Source organism: Rhinolophus sinicus, chromosome 3 (assembly GCF_057876585.1).
Source record: "Rhinolophus sinicus isolate RSI-liver-muscle chromosome 3, RSI-T2T, whole genome shotgun sequence".
Classification (NCBI taxonomy): Eukaryota; Metazoa; Chordata; class Mammalia; order Chiroptera; family Rhinolophidae; genus Rhinolophus; species Rhinolophus sinicus.
In genome coordinates, this window is record NC_142503.1 from 118,396,483 (window position 1) to 118,419,839 (window position 23,357).

General features: G+C 37.2%; 2 protein-coding genes and 1 pseudogene across 5 annotated transcripts in view; 1 reads left to right on the forward strand and 2 right to left on the reverse strand.

Annotated features, from left to right (window-relative positions):
- Positions 1–17,841, reverse strand: part of SRP54 (signal recognition particle 54) — a 44,750-nt gene extending 26,909 nt beyond the window's left edge. The window contains exons 1-3 of one of the 2 annotated variants that reach the window (XM_074328140.2): positions 17,533–17,841; positions 7,114–7,250; positions 691–801 (exon numbers count right to left, since the gene is read on the reverse strand). In XM_074328140.2, coding sequence (XP_074184241.1) covers positions 691–768 — 78 coding nt within the window. In that variant the 5' untranslated portion in view covers positions 769–801; positions 7,114–7,250; positions 17,533–17,841. The remainder of the gene's footprint in view (positions 1–690; positions 802–7,113; positions 7,251–17,532) is intronic. The other variant, XM_019750441.3, reaches the window with a different exon arrangement.
- On the reverse strand, positions 2,101–2,993 carry LOC109457489 (large ribosomal subunit protein uL15m pseudogene; annotated as a pseudogene).
- A 2-nt stretch (positions 17,842–17,843) lies between the features above and the next one.
- Positions 17,844–23,357, forward strand: part of LOC109457488 (uncharacterized) — a 32,809-nt gene continuing 27,295 nt past the window's right edge. For 2 of the 3 annotated variants that reach the window (XM_019750444.3, XM_088796876.1), the window contains exon 1: positions 18,001–18,311. In XM_019750444.3, the coding sequence (XP_019606003.3) occupies positions 18,020–18,311 (292 nt within the window). In that variant the 5' untranslated portion in view covers positions 18,001–18,019. The other variant, XM_074328143.2, reaches the window with a different exon arrangement.

Consider the following 23,357-nt stretch of genomic DNA (forward strand, 5'->3'; position numbering starts at 1 on the left):
GAAGCTGACTTGGCCAAGTTTATAACACAGGTACTAAGTGGGATGCTAAGCAAGGTCCTCTAAAACCAAATGGCAGCACTTTTCCATCGGTACCACAAAATATAAAGTATACTTGTGGGCTACAATCATCTCTTTTCAATTGACAAACCAGTAAGATACAATGTGTAGGAAAAAAATGGGAGATAGCAGTATCTTAAACTGAAAAAATAAAGCCAGGAAGATTATTTCAGATACCATATAGGGAGTCAGTTTCCAAAACTCCAAAAAACTGAATCAGGATTTCAGAGAAAATGAATCAAAATAGCCAAGATGAAAATACTAGCCTTTTATAAGTATGCTAAATAAAAGTCGAGGAGAAAAGGTCAGGTACGCATATGCCTCGCCAAGAGAAGCAGGATACTGAAATTTTAGGCCTAGGTCAAGAGGAAAAGCAAATTTCCAGATCTAAGCCATTTTCAAAATATAAAACATATGTCATTTGTACATGTAAGTTAAGTTTTTGTTGTAATTCTTTATAGAAAGTTGAAATTGATAAGATAGCCAACTTCTCAATAAAAAACACTATCTAGTTTAGTTTTAGGTTTTTATCTACAGGTAGTAAGTCTACATCAAAATAAATATAAACATAGAGATTACTCCCCAATGCTAGTGATGATGTGCAATCATACATATTTCATGTATTTTACATACCTCTTCATTGATAATGGTGGCATTGCTCAATGAGCGTAACGCTGATGTTATTTTTCTTCCAAGGTCTGCTAGTACCATCTTGAAGGCTTTAAGATATGATTACAAGAAAATCTAGGAAGGAAAAAAATTTAACTAAAAACATTTGAAAACAATCAACACCACTTCCCATAACTGTAGACTTCTAAAGAAGAGTATTTAGCTATCACAACTTCAGCTTCTATAGCCTCAACTTACAGCTTCAATATAGTCAGTTCCAAAAGTTAAAGTCACCACTTGATGCCTTATGTCTGAATACCTAATTGGAATATACTAGATGAATCAGTAAATTTAACGAGTATGATAATATGTTTTGAGGAAATGATGACACGATCTTAAATTAAATCTGTTGTCATTTTGGACACACTCGTGAATGTGAATAACTGACTGATATATCATGTACATTTTTATTTTTTTTCCCTATTTTTAGGTTCTTAAATAATTTTATTTTAAGAAAATACATAGCCAGGAATCACTTTATGTCTAATGTGGAAGAATTATCCAAGATGTAATTGCATCAAGATAAATTGAGCTTTCTTATGGTTTAGATACAACAGATCTTGGAAAAGCTAAATAAACTTACTGAACTACTGAATCGTTTACACTAATTTTCACAATTACCAATTGTTTTTATGGCTTATATGCTCACTGAACAATTCTTTCAACATCATTTAAAATGACTGAAAGACAAAGGTCTCCAATATTTATGAAATAAGTAAATGTATATTAATTAGAATTAGAATACTTACTTTCTTCAAGAAAAAAATGTTAATGGCTTAAACATTAATTGTCTATGCATCAGAGTCCTGAAAATTAACTCACTTGGAATTTTTGTTTCAATTTTGCTATCAAATATCATACTACTTAGAAACCATTCACCAGTCTTAAACCTTAAACTCACATCCCACATCTTTATAATCTCGAGTTGAACGCTGACCACCTTAACACTGGGTAGCAGTTTCCCTGAAGCTACTGATGAAAAAGGGGGTATCATTTCACAAGCTCTAACCTTGACTGAACAAGGATACAAATCAATCCCATTCCACTTAACATTCATTGTGATTTGCAACAATAAGACAACACCTTTTTGAAAAGATCATGAAAAAATCAACTAGAAATACTCTAAAAGTTATAATCCTCCTTTGGCAGACCACGGAATTTTTATCTTTGAGCTAGAACCCACAGATTTAGTTCCTCTATGCAGTCCTTGCTTACTGCACTTTTATTTTAATTTTAGATTAAAAAAGAGAAGATTACACAGAAAACATCAAAAAAATCTAGAGAATTACAAATTAAGAAAATGCAATGAGAAATACATATGTTTCATTCCCTTTCCCCATACTTGTTTACAACTCTGCTTTCTTGGAAGGAAATTCATGAACTATAATACTTGAGGAGATTCTCAACTGTAGGTTTTAGGATTTTCTTATCTGCCATATTCACCACCCAAAGAAAATATGCCTTGGATCCTCTCGAGTACTAAGCATTTTGAAGAGTTCATCTTTAGTGATATCAGGTAAAATAGAACCATACTTCTTGGTGAGTGGAAGCCTTGCTTCAGGAAGTTTGGCAAGATCCACCAGATAACCACAATTCTTTGCATCACTGTAATACAGGACCAGGGCTTCAGGTGGAATCATTCGTTTTGGAATGGGCTGTCCTCACAGAAAGAATGGAACAGGTTTGCACAGAATTTCCAGACTTCTTGGATCATAGAAGACTATAGTAACACCACCACTATTTTGTTTTCAATTGCAGCAATGGCTAGTTCTGAAGCCAACTGTACCTCAATATTAACTTTTGCCTTAAAGGTGTCAGCCTCCTCTATCAGCTGGACACCATCATCCCTTTTAAGTGGCTAGATGGTCACACCTCTCCATTGACAAACTGGGTTAAGTCAATAAATAGGTTGAAGAGGATCAACTCGACCCAAATCAATAAGCTACTGCATGCAGACTATTGAGTCTCCAAGGCTGACACTGGTATCTGAAGCTACGTCCTTCATTAAATCCATACTTGGGAATTCGGATGTAAAATGGGGTTTGGCCTCCCCTGAAGCCCAGTTGGGGCCGGGTTCCTCTCTACCGTTCTCCTTTATGGCCTCTGCCACATTTTCTACCTCCTCTCTGACCTCTTGGTCATCTTTCCAGTTTCCTGGAGCCTGGATTCAGTTTTTAGTTGGCCAGACTCAAACAGGGCAGGGCCCAGGGCAGGTCCAATGCCCTGGCCCCACTGCCCTTCATGGGACTGGCCATGACCCACACAGCCGAGAACCTCCACAGGCACCCTTATATCATGTACATTTTTAAATGGAGAGAGAGAGAGGGGGGGGGGGTGGTAAAATCTCCACCCAGGAATATTGTGTAATTTACCAAATTGAAGAACTTTTTAAAACTATTTTAATTCATGAACTAAGCAAAAAACAAAAAAACCCCAAAAGCTTTATTTAATACATCACTTAACTTTTCGCACACATTATATTATCTCATTTTATTCTTCTAAAAACCAAGAAAAGACGTATATTATTAACTTCCTTATTTGAAAGCTGTTCTTGATTCCTCAACTCTAAACCAAGATAACCTCACAGGCTCCTTCCTGCTCTAAAATGTTATGGTTTTATAAAGTGCGTAGATGTACCCACTACATATTAAGTCAGGATGCAAACTCATGGATTGTAAATGAGCAAATATCACTTACAGAACCTGCTCTCAAATTGCTTATCTCCTTGCTAACAAGACACAGCACATGAATGAACAGCAAAATAATGTAAATGTGACGAGAGAATTCCTCTTGCCTGACTTCAAACTGGGACATTGGTTTTTCCCTGCCTTCAGACTGAAACCGAAACACCAGTTCTTTCTACGCATGTCTCAAGCCTGCCAGCCTTCAGACTGGAACTACCCCACCAGCTCGGCTCTCCTGAGTATCCCTCTTGTGAACTCATCCTGTGGATCTTGGGACTTGTCAGACATGAGACAACTCCTCATAATAAATCTCTTTTTTATGTGTGTATATATACACACACAGCATATTGGTTCTGTTTTTGTGAAGAACCTAAGTAATACCAGTAAAGTCCTAGTTCAAAGCTAGCAATAAAAGTTTATGGTCAACTGCCAATGATTATTTCTGTAAAAATTCAAAGAAGAAAAAACAGGCTCAAGTAGACAGAATAGGCTTTATGGAGAAGATTGAATATGAATTTGATCCTGAAATATGGGTAGAATTTGGATAGGTGGAGAAAAGGACAAAAGGGAATTTGAAGGTGAAATGATGTAAACAGAAATGGAGACACGGAAAAGCCCGGGACACAACTTATACCTTATATACACATTGTACTTATACATTATTGAGTATTATTTGGGGGACAGTAAATAAAACATTCTGGTCTGGAAAGAGGGATATCCCACCCAGGAATATTGTGTAATTTACCAAATTGAAGAACTTTTTAAAACTATTTTAATTCATGAACTAAGCAAAAAACAAAAAAAACCCAAAAGCTTTATTTAATACATCACTTAACTTTTCACACACATTACATTATCTCATTTTATCCTTCTAAAAACCAAGAAAAGACGTATATTATTAACTTCCCTATTTGAAAGCTGTTCTTGATTCCTTAACTCTAAACCAAGATAACCTCATAGGCTCCTTCCTGCACTAAAATGTTATGGTTTTATAAAGTGTGTAGAAAGGAACACAAGTTGTAAAAAGCTCTAAAAATCAGGTTAAGACATATCAATTGTCCAATATACTAGCACTGCAGAAAAGTCCATTGTTCAAAACACCTGCTTTGGTAACTCTTCCAAACGAATGTAGTCTAAATTAGTCAACAAAGATTATCCAGACTATATCCTATCCTGTCTATAGGGTATACTGGAGATTAAAAATAAGAGAAATAGGAAGATAAAAGAGATGACTCATTCAACATCAGGGTAAGTGGAGAGGTGAGGGGAGTCAAGGAAAAAGGAAGGGAAAATACATTCAAGGACCAATCACTGGCAAAGATATTCCAGATTGAGCTCTAAATTAAACACTACACTTTTACTTGGGGAAAATTTCATAATTTAGAACCTAAAAAAATTACCACTAGCACTTGATGGATTGAAAAAAAATATGCTTACCGTAAATTTTTCACAATTACATGGTTACTTAACTACTGCATAGCAAAGATCCAGAACTTCTCATTTCTTATCCCATACTCATTATACTAAATTACCGCTTAAGTAAATATTCTTCAGGTAAGAAATAATAAGATTCAAATGTTTCAGTTCATTTCCTTTACCACTGTGTTACCAAGAGTGATCCTAATTACGACATCACAATGAACATTTTAGAGATTATGTCATAAACAGATCATTCTCCATTTTAAAAAGCTATACTAGTTAACTTTTAAAAATAAACCTATCTTCCCAAGTTGATTGGCTCTTTTAAATTAAAAAAAACTTCTGTGAAATTTTCCAATACATTTTTCCTTATGTTAGTACTTACTGGCAACATATTTTTTAATATATTTGCCTGATTACAAAAACCTGCGCTTAAGTAAAGGAATAATATTTAATAATACCTTTTATTTATACAGTATTTCCTCTGCAATTTCCAAGGATGTGTTCTGTAAACTCTGGTGTTAGAATTCTACTCAAAACCGCAATGACTCCCTATTTCATGCAGAGGTAAAGTCCTCAGAATGGACTACAAGGCACTCTCAAATTCTCTCTCCCTCTCTCCCCTCTCCCCTCTCGATTTTAATCACACTGACCTTGCTGCTGATGCTGCACATTTCCACCTCGGGGCCTTATTACTAGCTGACACACTCTTCCCCTGGCTGACAATATACCGTGTTTCCCCGAAAATAAGACCTAGCCGGACAATCAGCTCTAATGCGTCTTTTGGAGCAAAAATTAATATAAGGCCCAGTCTTATTTTACTATAAGACCAGGTCTTTAATTACAATATAATATAATATAATATAATATAATATAATATAATATATATAATATAATATAATATAATATAATATAATATAATATAATATAATATAATATAATATAATATAATAATATAATATAATACCGGGTCTTATATTAATTTTTGCTCCAAAAGACGCATTAGAGCTGATTGTCCAGTTAGGTCTTCTCTTCGGGGAAACACGGTAGTAACTTCCTCCCTCATTTCCTTTAGATCATTGTCCAGATGCAATTTCTCAAGGAGGCCTTCCATAATCACTTGTTTAAAACTGCAAACCCATTATCCTTTATTTTTTCTCATTGTTCTAGGTATTACCAATTAACACATGATTTACTTATTGTTTTTGGTCTACATGTCCCAACTGAAATGTAAGCCACATGAGGGCAGGGATTTTTGCCTCTTTTCCTCTTTCCTATGAGCTCACTGCTTTATCTATACTCAGTCTTATACAGTAAGCCCTTAGTAAAAATGAACTTTATGAATGAATGACGTATTTAAGACCTTTAGAGAATACGCATGACTATGCGTATTCTTAAAAGCCAAGTCATGAAAGGCCTTACAAATATCACTTAAAGACCATTAAAATAAACCAATGAAAATAACACAACAAATCAAAAAATCAATGAACTAGGTAACTGATATTGTACAATTAATATTCATTTGCCATTACTTATTATAACTTTTCAGAATTTCCCTAAAAATAATTTCCAGCAAGATTCTTAAAAAGTAACTTCACCTTATTCTAATATGCACATTAAAATTCAAAACATTTTTTAATGTTAATAGCTAACTCTGCATCAAACTGGAATAATTTACAGTTCAAGCACATGCATTCAAAATTCTCTAGGCTAACAAAAAGATTTCTAGAAGTAAATCTGTGTATACAAGAATTTCACAAAAGAGGGATCTCTACTTAGATGCGGCTGTTGGAAAAGTAAGGGATTACTGTATAGTACTCCACACAGTTTAACATCTATTATCTCATTCTACCCTCACAACAATATAATGTTATCAGCAGGTTAGGGGCTATTCCCTACCAAAAAAAAAAAAAAAAAAGTCAAAATGACTTCCCACAGTCCCTTAGCTATACAGTCTTTGATCCTAGAGTATAAATGATGCTTTAAACAATAGGCTTGAATATCCCTGTGGGCAAACTCCAGGAACAACTTTTGCTGCTATGCTAAATGGAGGAAATCATATTTTGAAAGCAAAGATGCATATTCCTCCTCAAGGAAGAGTAACTGCAATATCCAGAAAGAACTGGTATCACTGCAAGCAAGAAGTACAAGGGCTGATCTTGGCTCCAGTCGCATGTTCTTTTAACAGGAGTCTGACTAGGAGTTGGATAGTGAGGTGATGAATACAGGCTCAAGTTTGGGATGCCCTAAGTAAGGCAAGCACAGGGCCAAGTATCATACTTACCTGTTGCAGTGGGAAGTACTGGAAAGAGCATGGGCTTTGGAGTCTGACAGACTTGGAGTCAAATCCCAGCTCTGCTACATACTGGCTGTGTTACTTTGGGCAAGTTACTTAATCTCTCTGAGCCTCACTTTCCTCACCTGCAAAATGGAGATAATACCATTATCACGGTAGTTACCTTGAAAGGCTGTCATGAGGATTAAATGAGACAGTATAAAACTGTCTGTAAGTGCCTACTACATTATTAACTTCCTTCCTCTGTTGAATACCAACTGGCTGAAGTGTGAGTAAACTGGAAATTTTCTGAACAACGCTACTAAAGTGTCTGTTCCATTATCCAGGAACCACCCCTAGAATCTTTAACATTTAGCACCAATTACATGCACCTGGTTATTTTTTTTAATTAATTAATTTTTTTCAATTACATTTGAAATTCAATATCATTTTATATTAGTTTCAGGTGTACAGCATAGTGGTTAGATATTTATATAATTCACAAAGTGATCCCCCAATAAGTTTAGTTACCCCCCCGTACATACATAGTTATTACAATATTATTGACCATATTCCCTATGCTGTACTTTACATCCACGTGACTATTTTGTAACTACCAATTTGTACTTCTTCCTCCCTTCACCTTCTTCACCCATGCTCCTAGCCACCCTCCCATTTGGCAACCATCAGTTTGTTCTCTGTATCTACAAATCTGTTTGTTTTGTTTGTTTGTTAATATTATTCTTTTGGTTCCACATAAGTGAAATCACCTGGTATTTGTCTTTCTCTGTCTGACTTATCTCACTTAGCATAATACCCTCTAGGTCCATCCATGGTGTTGCAAATGTAAGATTTCATTCTTTCTTATGGCTGAGTAATATTCCAATGCATATACAGAGGGTGCCAAAAAAATGTGTACACATTTTAAGAAAGGAAAAAACTGCATTAAAATTGTAATACTCAATATATACCAATAATAAAAGATGACTACAAGTCATGTGTATACATTTTTTTGGCTCCCCCAGTATGTACTACATCTTCTTTATCCAATCATCTATTGATAGGCAGTTAGATTATTTCCACATCTTGGCTATTGTAAATAATGCTGTAATGAACATAGGGGTACACATATCTTTTTGAATTAATGTTTTGGATTTCTTTGAATAAATACCCAGAAGTGGAATTGCTGGGTCATAAGGTAGTTCTATTTTTAATTTTTTGACAAACCTCCATACTGTTTTCCATAGTGGCTGCACCAATCCCACCAACAGTGCACAGGAGTTCCCTTTTCTCCACATCCTCGCCAACATTTGTTTGTTGATTTATTGATGATGGCCATTTTGACAGGTGTGAAGTGGTATCTCATTGTAATTTTAATTTGCATTTCTCTGATGATTAGTAATGTTGAGCATCTTTTCATGTCTATTGACCATCTGTATGTCCTATTTGGAAAAATGTCTATTCAGGTCGTCTGCCCATTTTTTAATTGGATTGTGTGGGGTTTTTTGGTGTTATTATCAGTTCATGTGCCTGGTTATTATTCAATAGAAGCTGGAGTGTCCATTTTTCTCTACATGAACAATTATAAATATTCCTGCCAGAACCTCGCCTGATCTGAGACTATATAAACAGATCCTAACAATAAAGATTTCAAATCCTATTCAAGTCTTGTGCTGCATAACATTTTGGTCAACGACAGACCGCATATACCATGGTGATCCCATAAGGTTATAATGGAGCTGAAAAATTCCTATTGTCTAGTGACATTACAGCAGTCGTAATATCATACTGCAATATATTACTCACATGTTTGTAGTGATGCTGGTGGACAGTGTTTATAAAGTCTACAGTAGTGTACAGTAATGTCCTAGGCTTTTGCATTCACTCACCACTCAACTTACTGACTCACTCAGAGCAACTTCCAGTCCTGTAAGCTCCATTCATGGTAAGTGCCCTGTACAAGTGCACCATTTTTAAATTTTATATTAATATCATATTTTTACGGTTCCTTTTCTATGTTTAGACACAAATATCTACCACTGTGTTACAACTGCCTACAGTATTCAGTACAGTAACATGCTGCACAGTTTTGTAGTTTAGGAGCAATAGACTATGCCATATAGCCTAGGTGTGTAGTAGGCTATGCTACCTAGGTTTCTGAGTGTACTCTATGATGTTCACACATGACGAAATAGCATAGCAACACATTTCTCAGAACGTATCCCAATTGTCAAGTGGCGCATGACTGTACAACAAAAATCTCTATAAAAAGTTCTAAGCCCTAGTCAGTGATTAACTTACTGCATCAATATTAGACTAAAGAACTAAATATACAAATATATTATATTAGTAAATACCTTTAGAAAAATCACTTCTATGTTATATACTTTCTATAGTCAATAGCCCAAACAAATACTTGCTTTTCCTTACTATAATACTAAATATGTGTGTGTGTGTGTATATATATACATATATCTATATCTATATCTATATATATGTGTATATATATATATATATATATATATATATTTTTTTTTTTTTTTTTAAATTCTGCACAGCATATGTATTCATAGTCTAGGACCACAGAAAAACAAATTTGGTTAACAAAGTAGCCTATAGGATTGATTTGGTGAAACTACTATATTTGGAGAACTAACATTATAATGTTAAGTCTGACTTTTAAAATTAGAAATATTTTTCCATTCTGAATCTACTTAGTCCTCCAATGAATTAATTCACCTTTATATTCTGTGATTGTAAGAAAATACATGTTCATTGTAAAAATTCAAACATTACAGAAATATTAAAGGTACAAAATATAATTTCCCTAATCCTAACCTCTCTTGTCCCCTGATAACCACCAATAATAATTTGGCACACATTCCTATAGATTTTATTTTCTATGCATATAATTTAGTTAAGTTTTCATAAGAATTATGGTTTGGTGGGGGAGTGAAAAAGGAAACATGAGAAAAATTCTTTTGTAAAATGCTTGCAAATGATAAAAAATATGCTTAAATGCAAAAGGCAGAATATAAAACTGTATATATTATATAAATTCATAGTTTGTCTATAAACAAATATCCAAAAAATGACAGCCACTAAGGAAACGTAAATCAAGGCAAAATCAGACACCACTTGACACACATTCAGGAGACTATAATAAAAAGATAGATGATAACAAGTGTTGGTGAGAAGGTGGAAAAATCAGGACTCTCATACACTGCTGGTGGGAATGCAAAATGGTGCAGCCCTTTGGAAAATAGTTTGGCAATTCTTCAAAATGTTAAACATAGAGTTACTTTAATTCCTAGGTACATCAAAGAGAAAGGAAGACACACATCCACACAAAAACTTGTACATGAATGGTCATTAGCAGCATTATTCATACTAGCCAAAAAACAGAAACAACCCAAATATCCCTTAACTGATGAGTGGATAAATATAATGTGGTACATCCATAAAATGGAATATTATTTGATAATAAAAAGAAACGAAGTACTGATACTGCTACAACATGGAAAAATCTTGAAAACACTATGTTAAAAAACAAAAATTTAAAAACAGCAACAAAAGACTACATAACATATGATTCCACTTATATGAAATGTCCAGAAGAGGCAAATCTATAGAAGCAGAAAGTAGATTAATAGTTGTTTAGGGCTGGAGTTTAGGGAAAATGAGGAGTGACTATTAATGGTGATGGGGTTTCTTCAGAGTGAAAAAAAAAAGTTCTAAAATTGATAGTGGTGATGGATGCACAAAGTCTGTAAATAAACTAAAAACCACTGAATTGTACACTTTAGGTGAATTGTATGGTATGTGAATTTTATTTCAGTGAAACTGTTAGAAATAATATTTGTCATCTCTGAATGGTCAATAACTAGTAATTTTCATTTTCTTATTTATATCTTTTTGTAATTTGCAAATTTTTGGTAATGACTAAGAGAATTATTTTTAAGTCAAGGGAAAAATTAATTATTTTTCAAAGTACTCCTTGTGAGAATTACAGTAATACTATACTAGGGATTCAGATGGAGTTGCCACTTGTATTCGTTTAGTTATTCATTCATTAAACACCTACTATGTGCTCTAGGAATTGTCCCAGCATGAGAAAGTTCTAACTCTAAATCAATAAATATATCAATTTAACACAAACTCTTCTGTTAACTTCAAAAGATAAATTATGCATCACACCACCGACTTCTATGCTTTAATTTGGCACCAAAGATTATACTCAATTATGTCAAGAAGTATCGAGAATTCGCTGTTTATTAAAATATTGTTTTCAAATTTTAAACTGATTTTAATATCAAAAATAAAACCACCGCAACACTTCATAGTTAAACAGCAGAAAAGGTATACCAAAAATTCAATTAGCAATATGGACTAATAACTCAAAAACATTGGGAATCATTTCTTTAGGATACTTTTGGTTGTCAGGTCAATTTTAAAAAGAACCTTTATGTAAACTGTAACCAAGAAGAAAATTAAAACAAAGTCAAAAGAATTCCTTGGAAATAGTTTGCCTTGAATTTGAAAAGAACATCTAAAAGAGGCTCAGAGGTATATGCCAAGCAATGGGTTATTTCAATGACATTAAGGTAACATCTATCAGCTAAAAATGAAACACTCAATCAGAATTTCCAGGGATGGTAACATCAGAAGATATTCAGGGAAGTGGCCTCATCTAAGCTCTTGATGAGAAGAGCAAAACAAGGCAACCATTTTGAACACCTTCACTGGCTATACCGATATGCAACCAGGTTTAATAATCACTGCATGAAGCAATATTCCTCAAATGAAACAAGGGAATGAAACATCTGTTCTATAATTTAAAAATTAGAGACAATGTAGCAAATACATTAGAACAGGGGTGTCCAAATTTCTTTCAACGTTTTTTACCAAGGGCCATATGCGGTAAAATACACAAACAGCCAGGCCACTCACTCGAGGTGAAGTACGTATTGCCTCACCTGGTTTATTTAAGTAAACTAAATATATTTTTGGAATTTGCTGTGGGCCAATAAAAATGGATTGCGGGCCACAGTTGGCCCCGCGGGCCGCAGTTTGGACACCCCTGCATTAAAAGGAGAAAAACTTGAGAGCAAGACTACATACACCAATCACACTCCAAAAATCTGGTCCAGAGATGTGGGCTTGAACTAGGGAAGCAGAAGACAAAATGGAAAAAAAGGGGCTGGAGTCAAGGGCTAACCCATAAAGCAGAATCTATAGGACCTAATGATCAAATGGGGGTGCAGAATGAAGGAGAAACAGAAGGCAAAAATGACTCCAAAGCCTCTAGTTTGAACCCAGATGGCTAGTGATGCCATTAACCAATGAATGGAAGGCATAAAGAGAAGCTGTTTTGAAAATTAGAGTTAATAAAGAAAAGGTTCAAAAAGTTTAAGGTTATTTGTAATCTTCTATTGAAGCTGGATAGTGAGTACACAGGTGGTCATTTTATTATCTTTTTAAAATTTAACATACAAATAACACAAAATTCAGCTAGAAACAAGGGGTCAAAATGGAAAAACACACCAAGAACCATTGCTTTTATACACTTTTGTATCTGTGATATAGGTAATAATGAAAAAAGGAAAAAGAAGGAAGGTGGAAGTAGCAAATTGGTTTTGGACCGACTGAATTTGCAGAACTAAAGAACTACATCATTTTCTGGTCAAAATGGGTAAGTAGGTAAACGTGCTTGCCTCCTCTCACGACCACATCAAAATTACAACTAAACTACAGAACAACCATCACTGAGAATCGCCTGAAGTCTAGCTGAATGGAAGTCCTATAACAAAGGACATACATAAAAAGCCACATCAAGACTGGTAGGAGGGGTGGACACGTGGAACGGGCTGGTCCCACACCTGTGTGTGACCAATAAAAATCAGGAGGACTATCTCAGGTGCAGAGGTCCCCTCTGAGGAGCAAGGGGTCCCAGCCGCACATCATGCTCCCCAGCCCAGGGTTCCAATGCCAGGAAGAGAAGTCCCCGTAACTTCTGGCTGTGAAAACCAGCAGATATTGTGGCTCAGTGAGACAAAGGGTGGCTGGAGTCCCAGGCATTCCTCCTAAAGGGCCCATACACAGACTAACTCACTGGCAGACTCGCTAACTCTGGGCTCCAGCACTGGGGCAGCAGTTTAAGGAGTGCCAGGGGCATACCAGGAGGAACTGAATTGTCTGGGTTCAGAACAAGGGCTGGAGGGGAAGAATTCTCCCAGACAGAAGCTACTGTTTCCTTGTTGAAACCTCCCCCCTCCCAGTATGCAGACACAGAGGGCCACCATATCTGGGTCTCCATCAAGCTGGCTAATACCATTCACCATGCCCTGGTGATTCCCTGAGTCCCGCCCCACCCATGTAACATTCGCACTCAAGCCAATTCCAGTGGCTTTTCCATACAAATGACCTGTCTTGGTACATGCTGCCAACTTTCCTAAAATTTCTCAAAGGTTCACAAAACAAGCATCTAGCTTTGGCATGCCCCATGTTTCTTGCTAAGCAGCCCCAAGCTTGGCACTAGCGGCAGCCTGCCTCAGTTTGCAGCTTAGCCTCCCTCAGGAACCTCCAAACCCAGTACAGATGGAAGATATCTACAAATTGCTTTGTGGCTCATGCCAGGTGGCCCTGGGCAAGGCACTGGAAGAGGCTGATCTTGGCCTGCAGCAGGGCCCCTCCCAGGAAGCCCTGGTGGCCAGCATGGCCAGTGGCCAGCTTCAGACCATGCTGGAGCACCACCAGGCCACCTCAACAGATGACACACACAAAGGGCAGATTGGGTAGGCACCAGAGCGCTATTAAAGTGAATCCTGCTCTATTAGGATCAGGTCCTGCAGAACAGCAACTCCACTATAGTCAAGGCCACGCCTCACAACCAATCAGCCAGAGGGTCAATCCCTTCCACTGATGTATAAACAGCAACCAAGGCTCAACTACAAAAGGAGGGCACACACAACCCACACAAGGGACATACCCACAGCACCTGGTTCAGCTGACCAAGAAGACTGTGCCACTGGGCCCCCCAGGACACCTACTACATAAGACCACTCTACTAAGACCGGAAGACATAGCAGCTCTACCTAATACATACAAACAAACACAGGGAGGTAGCCAAATGGGAAGATACAGAAACATGTCCCAAATGAAAGAAAAGAACAAAGTTCCATGAAAAAAACTAAACAAAATGGAGACAAGCAATCTACCAGATGCAGAGTTCAAAACACTGCTTATAAGGATGCTCAATGAACTCAAGGGAGTACTTCAACAAAAAGATAGGAAATATAACAGTAGAGATAGAAAACATAAAAAAGAACCAGTCAGAAATGAGGAATACATTAACTGAAATGAAGAGTGAATTGGAGGGAATTAACAGTAGATTAGGTGAAGCAAAGGATCAAATCAGTGATTTGGAAGACAAGGTAGCAGGAAAGACCCAATCAGAACAACAACAAAAAAGAATCCAAAAAAATGAGGATAGTTTAAGGGGCCTCTAGTATAACAACAAATGTACCAACATTCACATCAGAGGAATACCAGAAAGAGAAGAGAAAGAGCAAGAAATTGAAAACCTATTTGAAGAAATGATGGAAAACTTCCTCAACCTGGTGAAAGAAATAGCCCAGGAAGTGCAGAGAGTCCCAAACAAAATGAACCCAAAAAGGCCCACACAAAGACGCACCATAATTAAAATGGCAAAGGTTAAAGACAAAGAGAGAATCCTAAAAGCAGCAAGAGAAAGACAAGTAGTTATTTACAAGGCAGGTCCCATGAGACTATCAGCTGATTTCTCAATGGAAACTTTGCAGGCCAGAAGGGCAAGAAATATTCAAAGTGAAGAAAAGCAAGGGCCTACAACCAAGATTACTCTACCCAGCAAAGCTATCATTTAGAATCGAAGGACAGACAAAGGTTTTCCCAGACAAGAAAAAGTTAAAGGAGCTACCAAACCAGTATTACAACAAATGTTAAAGGGACTTCTTTAAAAAGAAGAAAAAAAAAAGATAAAAAATATGAATCATGGCAAAAAAGATAAAAAATATGATAAAAATGGCAATAACTACATATCTATCAACAATTACTTTCAATATAAATAGATTAAATGCTCCAATCAAAAGACATAGGATGGCTGAATGGATAATAAAACAAACCTTTACATATGCTGCCTACAAGAGACTCACTTCAGATCTAAAGACATACACAAACTGTAAGTAAAGGAACGGAAAAAGATATTTCATGAAAATGGAAACGAAAAAGTTAAGCTGGGGTAGTAATAGTTATACCAGACAAAATGAGTTTAAAACAAAGGGTATAACAAGAGACAAAGAATGACCCAGTAAAACCACTTCTGGGTATTTACCCAAAGAAATCCAAAACACTATTTGGAAGGGACATGTGCATCCATATGTTCACTGCAGCATTATTTACAATAGCCAAGATATGGAGGCAATCTGGGTGTCCAATGGATGAATGGATAAAAAAGAGGTGGTACATATATATATACACTGCAGTATTACTCAACAATTAAAAAGAATGAAATCTTGCCATCCGCAACAACATGGATGGACCTAAAGGGTATTGTGCTGAGTGGAGTAAGTCAGACAAAGAAAGGCAAATGCCATATGATTTCACTTACATGTGGAATCTAAACAAAATAAACAAACAAACCAGAAACAGACTCATAGTTATTGAGAACATCTTGATGGTTGCCATATATGGGAGGGGGTTTGGGGAATGGGGAAAAAGGTGAAGGGTTTAAGAAGTACAAATTGGTACATAAAATAGTCATGGGGATGTAAAGTACAGCATAAGGAACATAGTCAATAATATGGTAATAACTATGTATTGAACTAGATGAGTACTATATTTATCCGGGTGATCACTTTGTAAGTATCTAATTACTATGTTGTATCCCTGAAACTAATATAATATTGTATGTCAACTGTAATTGAAAAAATTTTAAAACCATATATAAGAAAGAACTGATCATTTATGAGACATAAGCTAGAGAAAAAGATTTGTTGGCATACAAGGATAATGCCATGGAGGCCATGAATGTAGATGAGAACTCTCCAGGAGCTTGTGTAAGACCATTTGGGTCATAGCAATGGTTATGGGCCAACTAAAAGGAGAGAGTTAAGTAAGACAGAATAATCAAAGGGACAGGAGCTTTTACTAATTCCTTTTCTCTATCCAAAGTCATACAGAAGGAAATCAACTAAAAAATTTAAACCTACTATTTATGGTTATCTTACTATACTCCAGTGGCAGGTACAGAATTTCCAGATAGCTGGAGTAGTAATCTGTTTGAAGGAGGGCTTGAAGATATTCTTGCATTAGTATTTCATATTAAATCAGAAAATACTAATTGTCCACATCAAAAAATCAAGGGAAAGAGGCTTGAGGGAAATCTTCCCTGCCCCTTTGGGACCACCGCTACTATACTCTAGGCATTGCACCAAACATGTTACCTAATCTTTCAATCTTCATACCTTTTTTTTCAATTTTAATTAACATTTTATTTTTTAGAGCAGTTTTAGGTTCACTGCCCAATTGAGCAGAACGTACAGTTTCCGTATACTATCCCCACAAATGCACAACTTCCTCCACTATCAACATCCTCATATCCTTCATCCTCATAATAAGCTTATTAGGTAGATGACGAAACTGAGGCTAGATTGGAATTACAACTTGTTCAGGGTCACCTGTAATTCTCATCTGTGTTCCCATAGCTCTCATGGCTCTTTACTAGAGTTTCTCATTACTCATCCTGATATAATATATATTCATGCACCTCTCACTGGGTTGTTAGCTCCTCAGTGAGAGGATTTGTATCATTCGTTTCTGTATCCCTATAGCTAAGAATGATATTTTATAAATATTTTGTTGAAGTAAGCATATAAAAGAACTAGGTGAGAACAGCATCAAGAAAGCCAATAGAGGAAAGAATTTCAAGAAATGGTCAGTAGAGTCAAATGCTACAGACAGACCCATCAGTATATCTTAAATCGTCATTGGCATTGAACTGATATCCCTTATTCATTTAATGAACGCCTACTACATGTAGAACAATGTGTTAAGCACAACGAATATGGAAAAATAAAATCTGGTACACGTTAAAAGGTTTTCAGGGATGCAGTCATATCTAAATTCTTGATCAGGAGAGCAAGAGTCAGGCCTGCAAATGCCTACATGTAATTTGGCTCCTAAATTTGAAGACAACTTCAAAGGGTCAACAGCGAATCTTTTAGTAAAACTTCTGATGGGGGTTATGAGATGAAAAAGGGCCAGAGCATCTCAGTCTCGGTGACAACAGCCGGTGGCCAGGAAAGCCGACTCCCTCTGGAGTCTCTAACCCCCTTAGCAGGGTTGGGGCTGCCAGTCCCTAGTCTGGGGCGGGAAAAAGAAGACACTTACCGCAAAAGGCACCGCTACCGCCGTAGCCCAAAAGGGCCAGGGATTCCTTCGCGAGGCCCCACGACGTGGGATGAAACAGAGGAAAGCGGGGATCAGACAGACAGGTGCGACCCCACAGCCCGACCTCCCAAACTATACAAAGGAGGGTCCCGGAGCCCAGTACAGCTACGCCAACTCCCACCAGCTGGAAGACGGACGACTGCCACCGAACCTTCCACCCAATGAGGAAACGTCACCACTCGTCGTACTCCAGCCTTTCATGAAGAGGATACACTTCCGCTTCCGGGGCAACCGTAGCATTTCTTCAGTGTGTTTACTTAAAGGGTTTATTGTTATGTTTCTTTGCTTCCACTGGCTTTTCACATTTACTTTCTATTGCTCGACAACTGCTGCAGTAAATGTTGTGGCGATCTCAGGAAAGAAGTCCGGCCTCGAGGAGCCGCCTAAGAAAAAATAACTACTGTGAGCACTGCCAGCTGGGAGGGGAATGACGAGAGATGGGGGTGCGGTTGAGTGTAGGGATTCCCCGGGCAGCCGTGAGAACTCCAAGGAGGGGGCGGGGCTTACGGCTTTCGCAGCGGAGGAAGAAAGATTCCACCAAGGGGGGGATCAGGTGTCGCGACTCCTCTGTGCTTGCGCGTGCGCAATCCGAACCTTCCCCTGCACAGCTTTCTGCTCCAACATGGAATTCCGCTCCGCTCGGCAAGCAATACTGCAGCTACTGCGTACGGTGGCCCCGGCAGACCTCCCGGTGCTGCTCGAGTGGATGCGAACTACCCGTAAGCGACCAAGAGCCAGAGGCAGGCGGTTGGGGCAAGGATACTTGGGGGACTTACGGTCAGGCCAGAAGCCCTCCATGGAGTCGCTGTGCTGGTCTCTGCTCTGCTACGGGGCAGGTTGACGCGGGCACATCTCAAACCTTGGCAGGTTCAAGGCCCAGTTGGGATTTGGTGCAGGAAGATTAGGTGCAGGTTCTGGGTTATTTGTGATTGCGCTGCTGACATCAGACAAGCCGCTAAAGCCTCCTTGTGCCTAACCCCTTATCTAAAGGGAAAAAAAGGAGGGGGTAGTTTCCCCATCCCATTCCTCCCACAAACTTGTGACGACCAGTAAGTAGGGTACTACCTGAAAAAGCTCTTTGCAAGAGAAGTTTTAGTCTGCAGAGCTGGAAGCTTTCACCTGCAGGCATAATAACTTGAAGCTAGGGCTTTTATTCTCTCAGTTGTAAAATGGACCATCAACTTAATAGCAGTTTTTCCTGGATGGGGAAAGGAAGAGATAAAAGGGGGGGAAAACTTTGATTTTAAACTGTGAACAAAATTAGTGATAATAATAATAAGCACAAGTTAGAATCAAGGAAATGTGGTAAAGAATGGGATAGATCTATTTTAGCAAAGTGCAGTCTGATGAAAGCACAAGAAAATAGGATATCCCCTGTTTGAGACCTATGCCAAACCATACTATGCCTCTGTACCTCTAAATGTTGATTCCCTTGTTTATGTTCATTGAGATGCATGACTTGAAATATATCTGTTTGCTGATGACTCCCAATTTTTTTTTTTGTAAGATTTTATTGGGGAAGGGACACAGGACTTTATTGGGGAACAGTGTCTACTTCCAGGGCTTTTTCCAAGTCAAGTTGTTATCCTTTCAATCTTAGTTGCAGGGGGCGCAGCCCACCATCCCTTGCGGGAGTCCAACCGGCATCCTTGTGGTTGGGCATCCTTGTGGTTGGGCATCCTTGTGGTTGGGCATCCTTGTGGTTGAGAGCCCACTGACCCATGTGGGAATGGGACCGACAGCCTTCGGGGTTAGGAGCACAGAGCTCCAACTGCCTGAGCCACTGGGCTGGCCCATGACTCCCAGTTTTAGACTTCCAACCCTGACTTCTTCCTGGAACTCTCTGTATGATATAGTAGAGTCAATCATTAAGTTTGGGTATTATTATATATTTGGGGGAACATTTTAGATAAGATGCCAAACTAAAATTAACTTGGACATCTGATAGTGAGGTTTTTAGCCTGGAAAGGAGAGAAAACCAGAGAAGTAGCTTCATATGTATGAACACATGAAAGATTCAGGATAGGAATTTCCAAAATATGCTGAGTCTCTTGTAACTTCAGTTAAACCCTGTATTGACAGTTTTATTCATCATATTCAAATTGTTTATGAATCAGTGCTAATTTCTATTTTTTTCCTACATTCCTAAACACCAGATCTTTTATTCCAAAAGCCCTGAATGTCTACAAAAATGTGGCCTACAGCCTGGTTGTGACAATTGCACAATTACTAAAACATCCTTGCCATCAAGATTTCAGTTTTGTGGAGACATTTGTAATCTAAATTTCCAGTTGTAGAGACATCAAATGAGACTCCAGTTTTCAAAATTAGGAAAATTTGAAAGCATGTTTGAAAGATAATTTTGTAAAAATGAAGACCCAATTTCACTAGCTAAAGAATTCATTTTCCTTTTTTTAAAAGCACTTTCTGTGCCTTTCTCTAGCAGCCCCTGTAGACAGAGAAGCTCAAGCAGTTTGTTAAAAATTTAACAAAACCTGAGTTTCTGAAGAATGCTTAGCATGAATATTTTCTTTAAATTAAAGTTTATTGGGGTGACAATTGTTAGTAAACATGAATAGTTTAAGAAAGAAGAGTGTCACATAGCTTAAAATGAACAAATGTATTTTAATGTAAATCTTAAAAAGTTGTGTAATTTATTAGAGTGCCTTTTATAAGTGGTAAGATGTGTATAACATAAAATTTACCATTTTAACCTTTTTTAAGTGGATAGTTCAATGGCATTAAGTACATTCACATTGTATGACTATCACCACCATCCATCTTCAGAACTTTCTCATCTTCCCAAACTGAAACTCCTAATAGAGCTTTTTATGAAGTAACTCTAAATACAGCACAAAAGATTCTTCCATTTTTCATTTTCCTAATTAATTTCCTTCCAGGAAAAAAAATGTTTTATTTCTAGCATGAAGTCACTTGCATAATATCTTACTTGTATGGCATTTGCTTAGACCTTTAATAATTATAATTCTCCTTGAATTTTTATACCATTTAATGGAATAGCAAGAGACACTAATAGGTGTTGAGTATAATTTTGGTTTTGAGTTTCATAGAGTTTATTGAAGCTAACGAATATCTACATATTGCTAGCAGGTAAAATCAATAATTTCAGATACACAAAAGGAAGAATACATTCTTGGTTTCTGAAGGAATAGTTGGATTGTCCCACCAAGGCCTGGGCTCATTTAGGATCAGGCTGGTAGAACCAGAAGCTTGGACCAGGGCAGAGCCAAGCACATGTCAATGTCTGAAATAAAGGTCAATGTCTGAAATAAAGGTCAGAGCTTACATTTTACCTTGGTTACAGCATAGGCCAAGGTCTAGGAAGCAGACGAACACTAATATAAGAAGGATGAAACAAGTCTGAGGGGCAAGCACACAAGGATGCACACCTCCCACCCCCCAAAAAAAAGAGTAAAAAATACAGCAAGACCTCAATTCATTTATTCTGATCTGTGGCAGAGCATCTATTCTCTTCTAGTTTCTTTATGTGAATAAAGTGGAATCTTTATCTAGATTTCAAAGTGTTGGAGAATGACTACAATCCATTAAGTGAAGGGAGCTGAGAGCCAGAACTGCAAGTGAGGTCCCTGATAAGCATATAAAAAAAAATACATTGGAACAGCTATCTGTTAACAAATGCTATTCTGAAGCCTCTGAATTTTTCCAGGATATGCAAATACAAATGAGGAAGTCAAACCAACAACCCATAAGAGTTTCTATTAAGAATCAAGTTACAAAGGATAGAAAATTAGTGTTTGCTATAAGAAAATTAACAAAATCATCAAGAAAATATTTAAATTAAGGAAGATAACAGTAGGTGACAAGAAGTTTTAAATGTTCACTGAGCAGAATTAGACATGGTGCTGAGTAGCAGCTACAGAGCTGTTAGAGGTTCTTTGAAATTCCCACAAAACGAAAAAGCAAACCCTGGATTTACTTATATTTTTCAGACAGCAGACTGCTCCATTTCTATATTGTTTTACATTGAGGAAGTATCTGTGTATCTTAAAGATTTTCCTATCTTTATCAAAGCCATACAAATGTGTGAAAGTTATCAAATAGATGAGGTAATAGATTGTTTTTCCAAAAACTAAAAATGTACACTGAGCAAATGATTACCCCTGAAAATTTTTCTATCAGATAAAAATAATTGTACTTTTCACATGTCTTGTATGTTAAAAATAGCTATGATACGCAAAAAGAATAATGAGCAAGTGGATTTATCCCAGGAAGGTACTGTTGGTTTAACATTAAAAACTCAGTCAATGTACGTAATTCACCATATTAACTAAAAAGAAAAACTATGATTAGCTCAACAGACATAGAAAAAGCATTTGACAATATCCAGCATCTCTTCCTGATGAAAACTCTCACCAGACTAGGAATAGAAGGGAACATTCTCAACCTAATAAAGGGCATCTATGACAAATCTGCAGCTAACATCATACTTCATGATGAAAGATTTAATTCTTTCCCCTAAGAAGGAACCAGACAAGGATGTATAGTCATCACTTATATTCAGCATCATAATAAAGCTTTTAGCTAGTACAACAGGGCAAGAAAAAGGGAAAGAGGGAGACATCTCAATTAGAAACCGGTGAATGGATACAAAAATTGTGGTATATCTTTATAATGGAATATTTGGCAAATGAATGTTTATGCACAACAACATGGATAAATGATGCTAAGAGAAAGAAGCCATACTAGAAAAAGACTGTATACTATATGATTTCACTTACATGCAACTATAGACAATGCAAACTAACCTATAGTGATAGAAAATAGATATCTGAGGGCATGGTGGGTGTGTGGTATTAGAGACGAGTAGGAGAGAGAAATGGACATGAGGAAACATTTAGGGATGATGGATATGTTCACTACTTGATTGTAGTGATGGTTTTGTGGCTGTATGGTACATATGTCAAAACATAATAGTACACTTTAAATATGTAGTTTAGTGTATGCCAATTCTATCTCTACAAAGCTATTTTTAAAAAATGGCTACAAGTTCTTTGACTCTCATTCCACCAGGTCTTTGTTCTCTTCTTGAGTCTGGGTGGGCTCGTTGACAGTTTTGGCCAATAGAATATGGCAGAAATGACACCATGCCAGTTTCAGACCCAGGACTTCAGAAAATGGCAACTACTACTTCCTGTCTTAGAATGCTTGCTCTGGGAGAAGCTAACCATCATGTACGTAGTCTGACTACCCTGAGATTGTCATATTGTCAGGAGCCCTAGCAAGATGCCCAACCAGCCTGTAACTGTTCTGCCATCCTTCCTAGCCTAGGCACCAGACACAGGAGTAGAGTATCCTGCCAGTCCATCAAGCCTTTATTACAAATAGTATTGCTGTGAACATTCACATGCAGATTTTGGTATTAACAGAACTTTTCATTTCTCTGGGATAATGTCCAAAAGTGTGATTGCTGGGTCATATGGTCAGTGCACTTTTAGTTTTCATGGAGACTGCCAAACTGTTTTCCAGAGTGGCTGTACCATTTTACATTTTTGTCCGCAGTGTATGAGTCATCTAGTTTCTTTGCATCCTCACTAGCATTTGGTACTGTCAGTATTTTTTATTGTAGCCATTCTGGTAGTTGTGAGTGATACATCATTGGGTTTTAATTTCCATTTCCCTAATGATGATCAACACCTTTTCATGTGTTTATTTTGCATTTGCATACCCTCTTTGATGAAATATTTGTTCATGTCTTTTGCTCATTTTCTTACTGTATTTTTACA